At 39.0% G+C, this 21006-nt stretch overlaps 1 protein-coding gene across 5 annotated transcripts in view; it reads right to left on the bottom strand.

Moving 5' to 3' along the window:
* Positions 1-21006, bottom strand: part of robo1 (roundabout, axon guidance receptor, homolog 1 (Drosophila)) — a 228348-nt gene that overhangs the window by 146289 nt on the left and 61053 nt on the right. For 2 of the 5 annotated variants that reach the window (XM_084951693.1, XM_084951694.1), the window contains exon 3: positions 2992-3081. The exons of the other annotated variants lie outside the window; for them this stretch is intronic. In XM_084951693.1, the coding sequence (XP_084807819.1) occupies positions 2992-3081 (90 nt within the window). The remainder of the gene's footprint in view (positions 1-2991; positions 3082-21006) is intronic. 5 annotated transcript variants of the gene reach the window in all.

Raw genomic sequence — 21006 nt, forward strand, 5'->3', positions numbered from 1 at the left:
TGATGCCTCCGCAGCTCTCAGCTAGACACGGCTTTGTTCTCACATCACCTGTCTGCACATCCATCAGTGCCGTGAATGGTTTCTTGGAGACATTGAGGGGTGACTGCTTTGAGAGAAGATAAAATGCTGCATTTTGACATGCCTGGACCCCTCTATTCTGAAGCCAATCAGTGATGACAGCGTGGCAACCTTCAGTTCCCTCTCTTCCTCCCTATTTCTATTTCCATAACCTTACAAATAGAGCAGCTCTCTGAAGTTGCCGTCCTTTGTGATCTGTGACAAACGCAATGGTAGCTGTCAGCGGAGAGGGAGGATATGAGTGCTGATGTGCTCTCTGAAGTAATGCTCAGCCTTTCATGTTGAGGCAGAAGAACCAAAGACCTGTCTCCTCTGTGTGTGTATGCCTGCCAAGCACTGGCTAGCAAAGTGTAAGTGCAGGAGTTTTAGCGTGCCTCTCTAATCCACTGCTTCCACACAGGTCAGTCTCATTTATTATGAATGTGAAGTTCTGTGCAAAGCTCTTTGATATCGGGAAACAATTTAGAGCTGGCTGAGAGTCAATATCATAAGGGACCAATAAAAAATATTTTTAATGTGTTACAAACTTCAGGTCAGCTTGTGTTTCCTTATAAAATCCACAGTAGGCTGTATTAGTCCTGGGTGACCATAATATAAAACATTACTGAGTCAGTGCCTGGAAATGTGGCAGTTGTTTTTAGTTTCACCTAAACTAAAGAAGGTCAGGTTAAAGTAATGATGATATTGGTAGTGATTTCAGACATGTTATAAAAGGACATGGATGACAAGGACATAGGATCCTTGAATCGCGTGTATAGAGTGTGATTAGTTAATCAGTGAAACTTACACAGAAATCAATGAACTCTGTTTCTGGATGAAGGTCACAGAGATCGAATGAAAAACACTCATAATTAAACAAACCCAGGCACCTAAAAGGTTCCTCACCTTAACAGTTAATGGAGCAGTCTTTTCTTTTAACTCTTTTTTTTTTTTTTTTTTTTTTTTTTTTTAGCTCAGACTGGCAGCTGTCAAGATTATCCTCACATTTCATCCAGAGAGTCACGCTCCTTGTAAATGGAGTCTTTGGCAGCAGCCCACTTTGTTCTATCAGGGGCAGAATGAGGTATTAGGGCACATTAGTCTCATTTCCAATTCACTGACTGGGCCAGATCGATTTCCTTCATTTTCATGCACAGATGGGATTAAATGGCCAGATTAAAGATGAACTCTTGGCACTGTCCAAAAGGTAGATTTATCATTCTAAAGATGAACACAAATGCAGTGAAGCAGACACAACATGATTTTCCTCTTTAAACCTGCATTCAAAGTCTTCAAGGCCTGTTAGCTAGGTCATTAGCTGCCATTTTCTAGGAGATTTCTGTAATGTCTCAGACCTTTTCCCTTGGCATTACTGATGAAGGCCACACTATGGTGTTTCTGATGATTATGTTATAGTTTTGCTGGTTATCTTTTAGAAGTCCAAGTATAAAAACAAGCTACCAGGCTACAACACATTGTGATGGACCACATAAAGATTTTGGCAGTCAATTTGGATTTCCTTTTTCTTCACAATATTTCCTGAAGATGTGTGAGGTCCGGTAAATCACCTAGTGAGGTAGGCCTCCTTGCTACAACAACACAGGGGGAACACTATTCACCCTCACTCTGGGAAAAGAGCCCAAAACTCAAACAAAACACATGCATCATCAATAATTTTCTCCAGACTTGTTTCCTTTTTGAGTTTGTGTGTATGTGTGTCTGTTAGTCTCTTGGGCTCGGAAGCCGCTTCTGGCTTCTCATTTCCCTACAGAGCACTCATTTATTGAAGACACCCAACTACAAATGCTATTCAGTTTTGTGCCTCATTTTCCCACAATTCTCCTCTTTCAGAAGCATCTTCCACTGAAACGCATATGGAACATGGTGTCTAAACTAAGTGCTTATTTATTCTATGAAAATACTTTCTGATTGAAAAATATAAACAACTGGCTGTTCTGAAAGCATTCTGAAATCCTTTTGACTGCCAATCTTAGTAAGGGATTAGGTACAGTATAATTGGCTGGTGTGCCTTGCTGTGACAGTCAGCTCACTTTTTCTGATTTTAAATTGAATTCCAAGTCTAATTATAACCTGTTTTGCAGAAGAGAGGCCTAATGTTTGCTTGTTCATTGCAGATCAATAAAAAAAAGAAGATGAAAATTGAACTTGAAAATTCTCTCGAAAAGTGAACCTTGAAAATATTTCGATTTTTTTCACATCCCCCAAGAAAGTTATGTTTTTGGTACCACTGACATGCATGTCATTCTGTCTGTCAACATGATAAATATCATATTCCTTTGGACTTCTGACCTCTTCTTTAGAGTAAAATAAGGTCAAACATTCACAAAATGCAATTTATCTTTAAAATTATACTTAAAATTCTGCTGCCTTTGTTTGTGTTGGCAACATTTAGGAAATGATACTGATATATGGGGGTTCTAAATACCACACTTTAGTTTGCATCCAAATATCATATCACATTTGACCTCTGATCTATAACCTTGATTTATTTATGTTCAGTCATTTACAAATCAATGCCTCTTATCTATTATTATCCTCTTGCATGTTTATGTAATCAAAGTAAACATCTATCATGCACTATTAACCTTAAAAAACATTTACAACATAAACAAACAAAAATGAATGTGTACAGCATATAAACGACAGTACTGCCCAGAGCACTCTCTGGGCAGGTACCTTGGTTGACATAGAGTTCCTGTTTTGTTTGTTCTAAAGTTTACCGCTGGACACAAGGCCGGTCTTACTTTACTAAAAGTTTGCACAGAGGACTCAGTGGCTTCAAAACTGATTGGCAAAAATTTAAGATGAGCACTGAGACATATTTCCACTAAAAACAGCCAAAAGTAGTGTTGTGTAACCAATAAACACAGAACATATGTGAGTGGACTTTTAAGTTAAAAGCAGCAGCAGTACCTGTGTAGCCCAAAGAGTTGTCATCCTCATGCTCAGTGGTAGGAGCTGGTGTTGCCCCTTCGCTGGCACCATCTTGAGCGACTCCAGTCTCTGTCAACAATAACACCAAAGGGACTGAGAAACTAGATGCATTCTGCCCACTTTCCACACCCACGGTCCAGACCTCCAGCCCTCTGCCTCCCTGACACAGGCAGACTGTAAATATGCACAGAAGTGCCAGGCTCCATCCCTGTAAATGCTGTCTCTTGCAGAGGAGTCCAAACACCCACATCATGCAAACATCAAATAATCCAAACACTTGTTTAAATTCCTTTTTATGTGCCTAAAACAAAGCAACCAAAAACTTTTGAAGTTTCAATCAGCCGGTAGGTGAGAACAGATCCATCAGAATGATCGGTTGATGCAATCTTCAGCTTTTCTTTGGGCTCAGCAGGAGGCTGTTCTGCTACCCTGTGTTGGGATTGAATGTGAGCATGTGTGCGCACAACAGAGTCATCCCTACAATATCAATAGCCATAAGTGGCTGCACCCCTATAAGAGCACATGTGGTGGACAGAAGAGGGAGGGCCAGGGCACACTCTGCATGACTGACAACATCACTCTATATGCACACACATACACCGTGCACGCAGTCCTGATGCAAATACAATGATGCACCATTAATCGCTAATCAGTTCCTTTTGATTTGTGCCCGTCTTTGTGCCTGTCTCTCTTTTTGGATTGACAGATTGAGTATGTGTGACAGACTGCATGAGGGCGGGACAGCACGGGGAAGAGAGTAAAAAGAAAGGCCAACGGGGCCCTGGTGTATCTGGCTTATCGAGGAGCCGAGAGGCCCGCTGTGCCCTTATGATGACTCTGTGTGAAATAAATCAGACTCAGCCATGCCCATTCTTTTTGTGTACCACTGACAGGGGGTTAATGTGGGCTGGGCAGTTGGGGTGGGTGGTGGTGGGGGTAAACTGAATCTTAATCACCTAACCCCTTTAGCTAAGTGAGTGGCAGTCTGTCGGAAGTATCTGTTTCCTCAATGAGATCTGGCATCACTTCAGATAAATAGCAGACGGGCAGACGGAATTGTTCATTGGAGAGTACTTTAAGCCATTAGAGTGAGAAGAAGAAGGTGACCTACAATATCGTCTGCCACTCCCACCATTAGAAAATTGACAGTCCAAATTTATGCAAACTTTTCATACACAGCAATGACCTGAAATCACATTTAACAACAGCACTGGACACATTAATGATGGTAACCACAAAGAAGACATTCAAAATGCAGTGATTACGCACCCCTGCTGTGCTCGCAGTGATGCAATTAGCATGGCAGTAAAAGGGCTTCATGCTGGCCCGAACGTATTATCTGGCACTTTTCTGCCTGTGTGTTTGTCTAAGCAACAGGATCCGACTGACACAACAGGAGAGCAGAGCCACTGAGTCACACATTAATAACCATGTAGGTTACTCAGTATCGTGCATGCGAATGAAGTGTGATGACACATGTAACGAATGAGATGAAAATGTGCATGGCATGAAGAAACACAGACATCAACAGCAGGTCTGATGCACTGTCTGACAATTATAGCATGACACCGGCAGTCAGAGATTGTTTTTAATTTGTTCACAACAGACAGATTAAACACAAACATCTGCTACTGAGAAAAAAAATGTAGCTTGACACTGGCAGCAATTATAGCCTGAAAGCAAGGACAAAAATATAAATGTGTGTTTTTGCAAAAAAAAAAAAACAGAAAAAAAATAGTATACATACTACCACAATCAGGCATGTATAAACTAAATCAAATACACCGACTTAAAGGCTTTTTTCTCATTCTAGTGGAAAAGGATGAAATAAAAAAAAATGTTGTTAAGTTTATAAACTGAGTCCAAAGGTCCATTAATAGCAAACAACACTAACAAATATTGTGGAAAGTATTTTCAGCTTTACTTAGCTTTAATTGAACATCTTCCTTAAAAGCATAAGGAAAAATATCAATCTGCCAATTTTAAATAAAATAATATCCTGAATTTGTTTTTGGATGACTATGACTTACTAGTTTATTTCAGAGCTTTCATCATCATCTTACAGTTTTTAATCAGCAGATGATCTTTGCTCAGTTGTGAAAATGGCCTTTACCATCTATTTCTGCTGGTGAAAACAGTTTGATATGACTGACAACCATTGAGTTAACCTTTGAGTTAAGATAATTGTGTCAAAGACATATCAGCAGAAGCATGTTATTATAAAAAAAATATAGCACAAGATCAGATAGTCTTAGACTTTGTGTTTCTCCATCTCCACTGGCTTCGAGTCTGGTCTGCAGTATCTGCCCTTTACATCTTTATGCTGTATTTCCTGGGTGGTCCACAAGCGGAGGTCCTATTAGAGACCACTTCAGAGTTCATTAACAGGTGGTGTACACAGATCTCCCTGGGGCATCAAGACAGATATCCAAACCCACAGTCTGGATCTCCCTTTCCTTTTAGCCCAAATGCAGCACACAACATCAGATCCTTTGCTAACTAATTAACATGGTCCATGTGGAGTGAACTAACTACTTATTTAAAGATACAAAAGCATACATTCTGTCTCTTAAACCACTCCCTTGTTACTCACGGGCCCCTGGTTATAAGCCCTGGCCTCGGAGTCAAACAGAACAGCATGTTGCTTTTTCTCCACCACAGCTGTTTCTTCATGTCCACAGGTTAGGAACTGTTAGTATCTTGGCAACAACGCGAAGTCAATCAGCACTTCAGCTGCTGTCCAGTCTGACTTATGCAGTTATTGCTAAGTGACAAATGCTGGGAGCTTGTAATAAATGTGAATGAAGAAGCTGAGAGACTTGCTGTTGTCTCATTGTTATCTTGTCACTGGCACCCTGGCAGTCTGCAAAAGTGATGGATGGGCTTAAAATGATTAGTTTGGGGAGTCTGACTGTGGAGCTTGTTAAGAGGACTGACTGATTATTTGCTGTAGGACATGTTCCTTCACACAGGCTGATCAGAGAAGCAGCATATTTGTGTAAGGGACCTCAAGCCATTTCACTTATTAAATTGGTTTCTTTGAGAATGTTCTCCACGAACATCTGTTTACTTTTTTTGTCTGATGACAGAGGGGAAAAAGTATGAACAGCCAACAAGAATGCTAATTATTAAGCACAGTCAACAAGATTTCCACTGCTTTCATTTGTAGCAGTCATTCTCAAAGCTGCAAATTTAAATAAAATCTTTGCTGCTGATAGTCAAACGCATGACACCATCTTAAAACTTCGTTTTTTTGTCAATGAGGAGCTGAATTCAGTGGCCTTCACTATAACAAAACAGTAAAGAAAGAAAGTACAAAAAGCTCCTTCAAAAGAGCCCTTTTCAGTAGAATCTCTGTCTGCTTCATCTGTTTCTACAGCACCATTACACTCATTTCCATTTTGATTACTCTTTCTTTGTTTTCTGCATGACTAATGGGGTTTTAATTATGCCTTGAGATAATACATACGTACGCATTAAGGACAGAAAGCTGGAGAGAAGTACAAAGTCAAAGTGGAGAGGCAGTTTTTTCACGTAGAGATGAATAACATACAGTGTGAAGAAGAAGGGTGGAGGGTGACCTTAAAGAATTAAAAAAATCAACTTGTGCCAGACAGTGGATGAACTGAATGGCCACACAATCCCCAGTATATAGTAAATAAGTATTTTTTTTTTAACTGTGAATCATGGAAATCTGTTTTAGTAGAGTCTGAGAATAAAACCATGATCGTCAAAATGAGCATATTAGGACCTGTTTAAATGAGAAGTTTGGCTTTAATTAAAAAAAATGCATAGTTTCTTTCCCCTTGAAGATTAGAGAAGATCAATGCTACTCACGTTATCTTATAGTTGGGGTCAGCAGACTTAGTTTAGTACAAACACTAAGAAAATCTGCCTACTGCTGCTCACAGTTTTTTTCCTTGGAGTCCACACTCATGGCAAATAAATAATCCAACACAATCGCCAATAAAATCCCTATTTTTCATTTTTACATTTCAGTTTTTGTACAGATTAAACTACTGATATAATACAATATATATAATATATATAATATATACTCATTTGTGACTTTAGAGATGCTGGTAGGCAGATTTTATAGCTTTAACACAAAGCCAAGCTGGGTATCACCCTTCACACTAATCTAAGCTAGCCAGCTGTAGCTACATACCATATAGGCCACATTTCACATTTTATTTTCAAAACTGGTAAACTATTGTTTAAAGACAAGATTAAAACGGTGCATTCACAGCATAAAATACCATGTCACAAATCATTAAGTTGTGCAGCAGCTGTCGTGAGAAAGTGGAGCAAATGGCTCACACTCACACATGCACACTTCAGCTGTGCCGAAAGGCTGGCTCTTAACGTTCATGTATGAAACCATACCCCTGCAAACACGGTAAAGTACATTAATAGCTAGCTGATAATACCTTTAGCTCCAAGCATGAACTAATTATTATACCAGAGCAGTTTAATTCATGATAAATGAGAGGAAACCAATATATACAATCCACAAGCTGTTACTGTTTGTATTTTATGTTGCTCTGCCAAGCCCTGTGCATATTAGTTGTCTATAACCTGATCTGTGAAGGATTAAAGTATATTTAACCAGCTAAAACTGTCCCATTAGTAAGAACAAGCATGACTTAGAAACTGAAAAAGATATTTTATGTGTTTTTCAACAGTTTCTGTAAGAACAGGGGGAGCGCTTGAGTATGTTTAAGACTCTATTTAATTTCCCAGACAACTATTATGTTTTCAACAGATATTTAAGAATCAAGCCATGATATTAACAATGACAAACTACAATAATCAGGCCTGTATTAGTTCCCATGAGTGAACTGCGGGGAAAGGCTGACTGAATGACTTTGCAGCTTTTCCACCAAACCCTCTGATGTCCTTAACAGCCACAGGTTCATTGCACCAGCTGGAGAAAATAAAACGAGTGTAACGACAAAGTGTTCTGATCAGATATGTTAGTTTGTGCATGAATGCCTGCAAACAGGATTTTGCTATTGACAATTTCACTGCGGTTGTGCGAACTGTATCCTTTCCCCGCTCATGGTTTCGTTGGTTACAAAACTACAACACACCTCAAAGTTGGAATGTGACTCACCTCTGAATGCATGATTGGTTGATTGTTATTAAATAGAAGCGCAAACGTCAAGAAAGAAATATGTGCCAATTTGCTCACTGATAGATTTGCTTGGAGGGCATCAGCAACCAACCACAGAAAGAAAAACAGTGAGACAGATCCAGGACAAAGAGTGCTGATTGGCTTGAAGGGTGCTAAATATTGCATGGTCACTCTGCTGAGCTGCAATCGGTGAGTGCCAAGTAGAATCCCACTGAGCGAGCAGCTCATGCTGAAGCTGTCATAGCTGCTTTCAGGGCACCTTTATCCCTGAAAAGCTAACTTTTGCAAAACACTTTTTTATGGACATCTTATTCCCATACCTTTACGTTATGTAAAATAGATATTATCCTGCTTACTTAAAATGTTGCCTCTCAGATTTGTTTAACCACACTGATGTCAAATAAGTTAAAAGCCTGCAAGGAGTCTGAACTTGCTTTGACATCCCAGTGGAGCTGAGGCAAGCATACTCCAAGCTGCCAAAAGCCCAGATGTCCATTTCTGTGACACTGGAACACTTTTTCTGCTCAGCAAGAGACAAATTGGAGGATGGAGAAAAGAGAATGAGAGAGAGGGAGAGACTTCTCATAGGTGAGAAAAATATGATCTTTCAAGAATTTAAAGTTCTGTAGCCAAGGTGAACAGCTCATGGTCATGACTCAGAAGCAGCTTGTCAACATCCGCACCATCACTGCCGACAGACTAGTGACCTTCTCTGACTTCCCGGTATAAAATCTGCTTCATGCAGCTGCTCTACCTTGCACTTCACTCAAATACCATAAGATTTCTTTGTATGTGGGGGTGGTTTGTGTGAGTAATGACAGCTAATACTAGTGTTCAGATTCTCTTTCTTGGTCTATATAAGACAGAGGATGGTAGAGGAAAAAGTAATCTATAAGAGAAACTGGAGGCTTGTGATGATAGAAAATGAGTTTAGAGGGCAGCAGAGCAAATAAATTAGACCTCACTTCAAAGCAGCGGCAAATTAATGGCAAAATACAATGATGGCATATTGTCCTGCTCATTGATTCACTTAATCAGGCAGTGTGCTCTAAACATACAAACACACATGCATGAACACACACAGGGAAAAAATACCCTCTAACTCAGTTCACATGTGTTTTTTAATAATCTCTGAAAATTCCATCAATATGTTAATGTGAACAATTCTTTCCCAAACCAAGAGACCAAAAAGCAAGCCTCTAATCCGTCATTCCTCCCAGTAACATTTTCTGGAGCTGCTCCATCGCCGAAGTCTGACTTTCCAGGGACAAGGAAAATTTCTTGGGTTTTTATGCTTAAATGAGATTTGGTGGTTACTGACCAAAATTCTTGACACGTGACCCCAAAACTTGTTGGTGTATTTAAACTCGAACTCTTCTCATGCAAATTATGCAGGACAGAGATGTAAAGACTTGATAGTTGTTTATCATTTCCAGTTCACCTGTGCCCTCAGTGCCCAGCAAAGTTTCCTGGTAAACGCCTCGAGGTTGTTTGTGGCATTAACGTAAGCCAAGGGGAATTCTGCGACTTTTTAATTAAAGCTCCTGAGAGAGGAAAAGATCCACAGCTGATGTATAACCTTGTCAGTCTTTGATGTTATGACACCCGGCTTTCAGTTCACACTAGACACACCTCTTAATCTCTTTCTTCTCTCAAGCTGTGTTGTGATCAAAACAAGTGAGCAAATATGAAATGCATCTTGGTTTGGCAGTGTTTGCTGAACCGCTTCAATGACATGCAATTATTCCTTCACATAATACCTTTCCCCCCCTGACCTCTACTTAGAAAAAAAGACCAGCTGTTAAAGGATATGTGCATACATAAAGACAACATGACAAATTAAAGGAAAAAGCCTTGACCCATAATAATCTAGTCTCTCTGTTGTACTACGGAAGAAACCACATTATGAAGGAAAGATCTGGCACTTAAAGAATTTAAGGAAATAGAAGGACTCCATAACCAAAGCTGGTGGTTGTCCTGCCCTTTCAACTAAAGAGCTAATCATCTGTTTAGTAATTGCCAACATCAGGAAAGATATAAAGCCAAACATGTTGTTGCACAGTTGCCGTTCACGGCAGCTTCTGCCTTATGGTAGCAAGGATATTTCCTCATTAAAGATGTACGCTTATAAGTGTGCTTTTCATTTTTCCTTGCATATTATGTTCTGCTGAAATGAGCCAGAGACACTAATTATGGTGACACTCTGGAGTGAACTGTAAATGATGTTGTAAATTTGCATATGTAGCAGAAGTAAGCAAACCATATTTTGAGGCAAACAACAACAAACTTTTGAGGCATTTTTTCTTTAATCTAATTTCTATGTTTATCATATACACTGGTCAATGCCCATGCCCTGCTCTATTATAGAAATATAATTGTAGTAGTTATTAGGTGGTTGCCAAGCAATGTGATGGCTTAATAATATAAATCATAATATTCAAGTTTTGTTTTTAAAGTAGAAGTTAATTGTGGTGAAATGAAAAATGATTTTATGCTTTTAGGAGGGTCTATAGGTACAAATGCTAAAAAATGAGGAATTTTAGTCTATTTGTAGGTGGTTGCCAGGCAACACAACAATGTCGTAATATCTGATATAGATAAGAACCCTCAGGAGCCCAAGATGTACCTGTGTGCTCGCTTTTGTTGCTCAACTTTTGATCATGTAAAAGGAGTTGGCAGACAAAGGAACAAGCACACAGACAGAAGGACAAAGATTTACTGTAATGACTCAAGGGAATGATTCTGTCAATGTACAATATTTAGATTAAGATTTTATATACCATTGAAATTAAAGTTACAGATCTCTCCCCATTTATTTAGGTGGGGCCTTGTTTAACCAGAAATAACGATGCAGAAGGTTAGCCCAGAAGCTTTTAGAAGGACTGGGGGAGCATTTTGCTGCCATAGTTTTGGTCCAGTTCGTCTCTTAGAGGAAAGATGCAATGCCAACAAGTACAAAGTTGCTCTAAACAATCCTGTTAGAAATCATAAAACATGCGATAAAACATTTCCATAAGGTAGTGGTGTCTTCATCTCAGCCCAATAAACAATTGCAGGGAAATGTTAGAGCCACATGCTAGACAGTACTCTCAATTACCAGTATCAAAACATCAAATATGGGAATATTTTTTGGAAGACTGACAATTTTTCCAGAGGCACAGATCCAGTTCCAACTTAGAGAATCAGTGCCAAGGAGCACTGAAGTTGTTCCGATTTCACATCAGGATCTAACTTACTGAGACACTTTTAGTTTTTACATTAAAGAAAGAAAGAGATTAAATCATTACATTGTGTCACATTTTATTATTTATACAAACAATTAGTTTGCAGTTTTACAAACCTGAGTTTCCATGCTTCAGCTTTAGTTTGATGTATAAGACAACACTTACTGGCATTTACTCTGAGATACAGGTATTTTGCACATAGCAGTTTTGTAATGATTCTGTTCATTTGCCCATGTCACAGTTCAGTCACGATCTGATCTGAAGTCAAGCAAACTGAACAAACAGCAAGCGCTATCTCTCTTTCCCAGCCTATCTCCCTCTCTTTCTGCCTACACAAACACTCTCATTCCACCACGGACTGGTGCTTGTCAGGGAGAAACATGTGTATGCTAATTTACTGGAGCACACACTAACCATTCACAGTCCAATGAGAGAGGGCAGATAAACCAACTCATGCTCTGAGTACGCCACTTTCTGATTAGAAGAGATGAAAATGAGGACTTGAGACGATGTGCGGTAAGAATGTTGCAGGCATGCAGCCAGTTTCTCAGCACTCATAAAACTAACAATCTCAGTAGACAGCCAGATCAAGTTGGTAAGACCACAAGGGGACTGTAAGGATTGTTTAAATCTACAGGTCAACTTGAAAAACCCTCCTCTTTTTCTGATGTTTAAGTTACACTGTAGTTTACAGCTGCCAGCACGGATCAAATGTCAGGAAACCTGCGGCACGGCTGTGATTTTGGTCTATATCACACACAGGCACGTCTCAAGTTTGTCATACAGTCTTGCACATCTGTGATGCCATTTTTAGTATAACAAACCAAAATCACTGTTTCAAACTTCAACTAACTCAGTGGACAAGAATGTGGATGCTGTTGGTAGGCCAGCTCAGATTAAACCCATTTGTGCTCTTGTTAAAAGAAAGCCTTTCTAAAGACAACAAAGACAGTAAGAAAAAAAAGAAAGAAAAGAAAGAAAATGTAGTGTCTCACCTGAGGCAGTTTTTAGGCAAAATTCTTAAGGATGAAGACTGGATCAAGTTTTACAATGTGAGACCTCAACATCTGCTTTCTCTGACAGCTTAAGCCATTCATTGTATGTTCACAAAAGCAGTTTTAAAGCAGTATAGTGTATTTATGTTTTTTTAATGTCCAGCAGGTTTAAGGAAGATATCGACCCAGTCACTTTACCAACGTAAGAAACACACTAAAATTGAGCAACATATGGCTTTTGACAATATGACCTCAAACATACCCTTGAAACAATATTCTTCCATGCAATTCATCTAACTGTCATCTCATTAAATCAAAGCTTGTTTCCACCTGAAATTCTGCCTCTGCCACGGGGTGTTTAGATGACGACATAATTATAGGCCATAAAACAAATCACAATATTTCATTCACCAGTTTCCATAAGTCATTTCAGTCCAAAATCTTTTAAAGATTTACAACCTTAAATGTATCTACTAACCTCCCACTTTATATCTCCTTTAATATTATTCTCAGCTGTCTAAGAAAAACTGGATTTGTGTGTAGAATAGGAGCCATATACAAAAAGGGACGATCTGTGATATCCAACCTTATACCTGATATGGAAAATAGTAGCAGACTGGCCTCATATAGGACCATATGAAGACTTTTTCCCTATCACATTCCAATATATACCAAGAGCAAATTCATTATTTAACCTCTTATTCAGTCACTGTATTAGGCAGATAATAATAATTTGCATGGGCATATACAATGTTTTCCTTAGACCCTTACTTTAAAAGTTATACATATAATAAATAACTTAATATTATTATTAGCTTTGGCAGTGTTAAAAAAGCCCACAAGCAGCTTCCCAGGTATGGCCTCTGATGATTTTTGCTAGCTGTAAAGCAGAGGTGTCACATGACACATGGGAGAGCCGAAGCACCGGAGGGCCGGAGGCTGTGAGAAGCACATCGTAAATCCAAGAAAGGCAGGAAATGCAACAAAAGGACAAAGTGCAACCCTCCACTCCTCCTGTAAAGGCATAGCAGCTCTCCCTTCTGTCACCCCTTCACCAAATGAAATCAGCAAAATTTATTAGTGACAGGTGAATTTCTGGATTGCAGCTAGATTATGGAGTGATGTGTTACAGGCAGGGTATTGCATTACCATCTGCTTGTGTTGAGTACTTTTAAAAAAGGGTGAATTTCTATCCAAGGAAACTTGGCACACTGTCCATGAAAGATGAGAACGTAAGGTGGCTGCACACAATGGAATGGGTGATGTTTTTAGTTAATGCTTTATTGCAGTACATCTGAAGAAATATAAAACGTGCAAGAGACCAACAACATTTTTGTTACATTCAAAGGGGTTACAGAGGGTGAAACAAATCACATGGTGTCAGACATCTGGTGGTAATATGTCCAATAGCGCCTTTATGTGGCTAGGGACTATTTCTGTGCTCATTCCCTTTTATCCCACCGTTTTCTGAATGATGTGTAAGGCTGCTTCCAGCATCTAGTACAAAATGAAGTGAGCATCTAAATATAATACCTATAACATTTATCAAACCAAGTTATTAATTGTATTCCAGCTGCTTTTTCTACTCACAGCCTTCTCAAAATTAAGTTACAACGAGACAGTTCAATATAAAAACACCAACCTTGTTTTGTTCCAGATTTCCAATTAGCAAATTAATTAGACAGGTTCATTTTAGGTTTTATGACGTGAGACTCCACAGCCAGTCTTCATTAGTGCTGATTAGTGTCGCTGCCACAATAGGCCTCTCACTGAATCATAAGTAGTGGGTGATTCCCTACTGTTCCACTGCTCACGCTGCACTTAAAAAAGATGTTACAGCAAGACATCAATATTTCATTCATGCAGTAATGTGACATCATTTGAAAATGTTAAAAGCACAAAACCAGAATACCTCTTTGAATTAAAATAGCTTTAATTTTTTATGCAGTTTTATTAGAGATGCTCCGTGTGGTGACAGTGAAGAGCAATTTAATGTCAGGAGTCTACCCACTAATCAGCCTTGGATTCTGCATTCACTTTGTAAGCCAAGATCATCGTGACTCAAGAGTTGGCAGTTCGTCTTGTAATCAGAAGGTTGCCGGTTCGAGCCCCGGCTTGGACAGTCTCGGTCGTTGTGTCCTTGGGCAAGACACTTCACCTACTGGTGATGGCCAGAGGGGCCGATGGCGCGATATGGCAGCCTCGCTTCTGTCAGTCTGCCCCAGGGCAGCTGTGGCTACAACTGTAGCTTGCCTCCACCAGTGAGTGAATGAATAGTGGAATTGTAAAGCGCTTTGAGGGTCTCAAAAACCGCTATATAAAGGTCCAGATCATCAAGTGGCATTATTATTAATGCCACTTGATGACCTGGACCATGAGAAAATCTCTTGTATGCCTGGGTTATGGAAACAGATGGCTTGAATATCTCCACACAAATGCAAATCACGAGCTCACAAGTTAACCAGTGTCTGAGGAATGGATTTCCATTATGACAGCGCTGATACTGTAAGATGGAGCAGGGGATAGTGGTGTGTGAATGCTGTGTCAGCGGCGATGGAATGCTGATACATAGACCCTCTCCCACGACGGACGCCCAACCACTGACACAGCTGGATTGTGCTTAAACCGATGTGTGTTTGCCACTATTGAAGACATGCAGACAGCAGAGGTGGATTAGTTATTGAGCTTTCCAAAAGAAAAAAAAACCCAAAACTGTGGGGGAAAATATGTTTTTGTTTATACAGGGCTGCTCCAATGGTTCCATAAAAAGATAGGAAAAGCATAAAAAATAAATATAATTGTTCAAATGGAGTGAAAACAATTAGTTGCAACTCAAATATTTTTTGTTCCGTTTGATAAGAACTTAAATTTACGTTAAATTTGTATAAACCATGAATCAGCAGAAACAGTAACAAAACACAGCAACAGCCACAAACCTCCACTAGCCACGTTGCCTCTGTTTAACAGTGTGACCAAAATGTGTTACAGACAGGCATAACACCACAGCGACTTAAGATTGTGCACTCTCTGGAGGTGTGAGACCTCTATAATTACCACTTCATCAGTGAAGTGAGGGGAACGAGGGCCTCAGCAGATTTTCATCTGGGCTGGTAAACAGCTTGCTTTGTCTTTGCTGTGGTTGGACGGTGTGGGTTTGCTGCTGTCTGCCAGACAGACTGCCTGTCCTATATGTGCACAGTTATGTCTGAATGCCCTACAGCATGTAGTTCAGAAAATCAAAGCAAACCTGTCTCATCAGCAGAAAAGTTAATGAAGGAGTCGACAAATGTACCTTAAATTGAACTCGCTCTATCAAACGTGAATATTTAATGTTCATGCAAGAATGTGCAGTCATCAATATTTCTCTTCATCAATAGCATAGACTTGCAAAACCTCAACATTAATTTCTGTTAAACCAAGAAGGCAAAGACATGAAAAGTGTGATTTTTTTTAACTTTTACCGCAACCTCAATATACTGTGCAGCACAGACTTAGTAGTATTATAGCGAGAGCATAAACACAACCATGTTTCCCTTCAAATAAACACTGGATTGACAATTTCCGCAGACTGCAAATAAAACAGAAGTCCTACTATGATGTCACCCATGACTTGTTAGTTTTTTGCAGCCAGAAGTTGCCATAATTGGATGAGCAGCTGGAATGCTAACTAAGATTAGCAAGCTATCTCCATGAATGTGCAATGCATAACATACATATCTGTTCATTTGCACAGATCAATAAACTAACAAGACAGAGTGCACCACCATGTTATTTCTCAGATAATTTAATTAAAAATGGCAAAAGGCACAAACATGAGAGGTCCAGTATAGTGTTTGCTGGCAGCCAGCTGCTATAGCTACCAGTATATCAAAGCAGAAACAGTTTTTAAAGCTATACAGCTGGGCATATGATAATGTGACTTACTTTAAGAGCTAGTCAGAAGTGCTGTCAATGACTTTGCTGAGCGCAAGTCCTGAAAGCTGAAGTTCTGATGGGTGAATATTTTCTGTCTTTTTAAAGGACGAAACACTGGCACCACTTAAATAGATAAAAGAGATAAAAGTAGTAGAAATGTTAGTAGGGCTAAATAAATAAGGTAAATACAAGGTATGGTGAGGTTATTCAAGGTTTGATGTATATGTACTCAGACTATAATATGTGTTATATATCTGGAAGATATATGGGTGTCCAGACTAAAGCAGAATAAGAAAGTGAAGTAAGAGCATGTGCTTTCCCCCCATTTTATATATCTCACATCCAGATGTGCAAAAGAAAAGCATCTGCGTGTGCAAACATTTCCCTATAAAATGGCTAAAGTGAAAGTGGCGTGAAAAAAGGAGGAATAAAACATCAAGGAGTGGTACCATTTGAATTTTAGCCTTTAAAGACATGCCTCAGTACTTAATGACCCTTGACCCTGAATGTTCTCAGAATCCTGTGATTTCCCTCTGGCTCATGCTTCTCTGAGCCCCATATTTATGGGCCATGTCTGATCACAGTATCCACCTGTTTTTTTTTCACATCTCTCTGCTGAAAAGTTTCAATTCTTCTCACATGAAGCTGTTTTTGTGAATGCATTAGAAATTCAAGGATTGGACCTCTTACTACAATAAGAAAACATCTATTTAATTATTTATTTATTTATTGTGCAGGCTTGTTTGGAAAACACACGCATAATTATCATGTGTGCCATGTCTTGCTATAGATCCTGTTTTTACAAATACTGAGTGAATCAGGTTCATTGCATTTTAGGAACTGTGACAAGATAAATAATCCAATATCAGTACTGAGATTCCATTTGCACCCTCTTCCCTTTTGCCATCCCACTGACCTTCCATCGCTTTGTTTCTGACCTTGTGTATGGCGTGCGGTAATTGAGATTCCCAGCTCACGGTTATCTAATTAAAAAATGTCTGTACCTCTTAGAGCCTTGGGCAGGGAGAGAAATGGGAAAGGTGTGATGAAGAGCAGAGCTTAGAGGAAGCAGTGCAGAGAATGACCAAAAAACCTGGGAGAAAAAAAAAAGAGAGAACACATCTGGGCTCTGGTACTCATTAGCACATCTAATAGTGAATTAATTAGAGTGTGAGTGTGAATAATGAAGAGTTGTTTCTTATTTGGTTCCAAATATGGAAAAAGTAAGTGATGAGGGTTGAGGAAGGTTTCTAATATTACAGCAAAGAAAAGATTTGGATCTGGTGCTCATACCATGAGATTCACTTTATTCCTTACACACAGTGAGACATCTACAATAATTGTTCCACATATTTGCGAGCTTCTACTGCTTTGGGCTTTGTTTCTGATGACTGTGTGTCTGTGGTTAAGACTGTCTGGATTCCATCTGGCCTCTGACCCAAACCACATGATACAGTCCACTGCTCTTTATCACTCATTATTTCCCTCAAACTCAAACCAGCCCAGCATGTCGCTGTTGCCATCTATTGGTTGTATCAGTTTATATCTTTGCATATGCAGCTCCAACAAAAAAATCATTTATGCTAGCCACAAACTCCTACAGAAAATCATTTATGCTAGCCACAACTAAATTTGATATTTACAATGTAGCGTAAAGCTGCACACAACGAGGTTTCATAAGTTCAGGCAAATGAAACCAGAGAATTATACCAGAGACTTATATAGGCCAAAACATACTTTAAACTACATACGGCTAGATAATTTATCATGACAATATTGCAGGCAGTAGTATTTTTTGTCACACAAATCGACCATGTAATGGAAAAATATGGCGATAAATCAGTCAGTTTATTTACTTTTTTTGCAGAATAAACTGGAATGGTTATAAACCGTTTGCATGGAAAACGTTTAGTATATCTGAAATAAATAATGCACTTTGATCAAATTTTGAGAGGCAGCCAGCTAGATTTCTGTGGATTCTGTTAGCATCCAGAGCAGAGTAAATCAGCCATAAATCCTATAATCTGCCTCATAAATCACAAGGATGAGGCTGTGTCAGAAGCAGAACCGAAACCTCAGCAAACAGCACAAAGCTGGTGGTCCATTTGTGGACTTGTTCATGTAAGGGTTCACCAAAGCTCATGTTTATCCATGAATACTGTAAATATACTGTATCAGTTATAAATAATTATGTCATATTTGCTTGGAACAATAGAACTAACCCACTCCTGAGTTGTCTTCTTGACAAGCAGAATGTTGTAAAAACTAAAAGTTACACATAGAGATGGTGCATCTGAGGTGTGTGGAGACAACTTGATGCTAAAAACAGAAAATGTAATATTTTATTTATTAACTGCACACACTCATACCTGTACACCAGTTTTATGGATTCTGCTTTGAGTTCATGCACTGGCCAATGTGTAAGATCATGAGAGGGCGTGACATGAAAATACAAAAAACCCACTGTGTGCTGACATTAGCTGTAAAAGTACACGTTACTTGTCCAGCGAGAGGAGCTCTGCCTGCACACTCTTAGCAGAGATTTAGTCTCGGATAGCAAATATTAGCCAGTGACATTATTACTTATATCAGCAGAATTCACTTATGCATATCTCTTTATGCTTTGTGTGCTGCTAAATGAAACTTGCATGCAGCAGTCTGCATGCCACATTCAGTATCCAGGAGATGAGTCAGATAAACCCATGAACATTTTATGAGTAACATTTCTCCATTTTCGTGGTTTTTAGAGATTAAACAATTTTTTTTCTGTAGAGTGAATAAGGTGACAAGATAAGGCGACTCTAAGGTGACAGCCTGCCACAACAGAAAGGTTAAATGATTCTATCACCACATGCTTGGATGCAATACAGATGAATATTATTGTGGAGACATAAACCCCTGCATTAGCTCATTTGTTGACCATTTTCAATGGCAGCAAGCTATAAACACTAAAAAACTGAGGTGTTATCACTGGCAAACAGCTGTGTATTTACATATCTAGCAGACATAGAGGAACATCTGTGTTCATTTTGATTTGTAATACAAAAACCTTTTAGACATCTGTTAATGCAAAATATGAGGAAAATGCATTAACAGAAAAACACATAAAATTTGATCACGTCCTATTGCATTGGTAAAACTACATTAACACTTTAAGTAGTCCTTAGAATGCAAATAAAACAAGAAAAATATAAAAATGTAGCATATTGTCCATCGTTCTAATCCTTTATTGCTATATTTTGAGTCATGTTTTATTGTAATAACCACACATTCTGTTAAATAGATAATTAACTGGTTAACCAGCTTGGTTCACACAGGGGGCTATAGCCTAACTCACTCAGCATTGGAGTGACACAGACGTGACACAGACATCTATGTCACAGACATCTTGGAGTTCGTAAGGCTTCACTCAGAACTAACAGAACTATACACTGCATATAAAATATGACTTATTAGTTTGTGAAGTTCTTGCTGGAAAGTTTGCCTGGGTTCTTCTTAAGGTCTCATTATACCTGCTGTGTGGGATCTGATGAAGAGCACTGTATGACAAAGATTATGTCAAACTGACATCACAATCTGCTGTCACGAGCTGCCCTTTCTGTTTGTGCTGTACCTCTCGATTTTTGTGACCTGGCTTGTTGTGCCCCTGCTGCTCAAGCTGGGTTGAAGCACAGGAGTATGAATGTGTCCATTTTTACTGTTGTTTTAATGGCGTATCAGAGGCTTAGAGATTCACAGATTATACGGCGAGATATATTTCAACAATTTCCAAAGATTAAATTTTGCAGGGACAAAAAGTAATTTCGAGATTACAATAATAAAGACTATCACTGCCAGGGTACATTTACTATACACCCTCCACAATTCTCACTGTGTTGCCCAAACACAAAAAACACATCAGCACTACTGCTGTTGGTCAGACAGATACACATATTAAGGAGTTAATTTCCCACATTTGTAAACTGAGCATATACAAAGTTGTTCAGTTTATATGTTTTAAATGGCTCAACAGTCTTTTCCCCACTCTTTATCATCCAAACACACAGGGACATCTTTCAGTGACAAACAAATACACACAAAAAAAAAACCCCAAGGAGTTGTGATCAACCAACATCTGTCTCACATGTACATTCATCTCTTCAAAAACAGCTTGCCTGCAAGCTTGAACCTGTGTACACTTCCACCTGGGCATGTCCTTTTTGTCCATTATGTTCACAAATGTCAACATGAAACTGTAGCGAGATATATTAAATTTAACATGAACTGCCCCCTGCAGGCCATTAGAAAAAATGCGGGTTCAGACCTAACATTCCTTTGTTCAGACCCAAAAGCTATGTCCATCTTTTGTGTACAGTCTGTGGTTGGAGATGATGATTGACAGCAGGTGACAAAAGAGTAACAAGTCTGAGTGGATGCTGCAAGTTTGTTTTATAAACACTGAAGCATGGAAATATTTCTTATTTCTTATTATATCTAAAATAGAATTATGAACATGGGCATGAGCAACCAGCTTAAATAACAACCTAGAAACTCTGAACTAAAATTACTTGAAATTTGGAAGTGAAAATGTATTCTAGTCATAAACCAGTCAGACAATACACACCTGTATTTCCCTGCGGATGTTAACTGAGTGAAACTGCATAACTGCATATTAATGTGTATGAGCGTGCTTCTGTCTCTAGATACACAGTTAGAAGTTGTTTCGAGCTTAAAAAAAGCACAG

The sequence above is a fragment of the Perissodus microlepis genome, chromosome 14, assembly GCF_051167445.1.
Source record: "Perissodus microlepis isolate ML-2025 ecotype Zambia chromosome 14, ASM5116744v1, whole genome shotgun sequence".
In the NCBI taxonomy this organism is placed as follows: Eukaryota; Metazoa; Chordata; class Actinopteri; order Cichliformes; family Cichlidae; genus Perissodus; species Perissodus microlepis.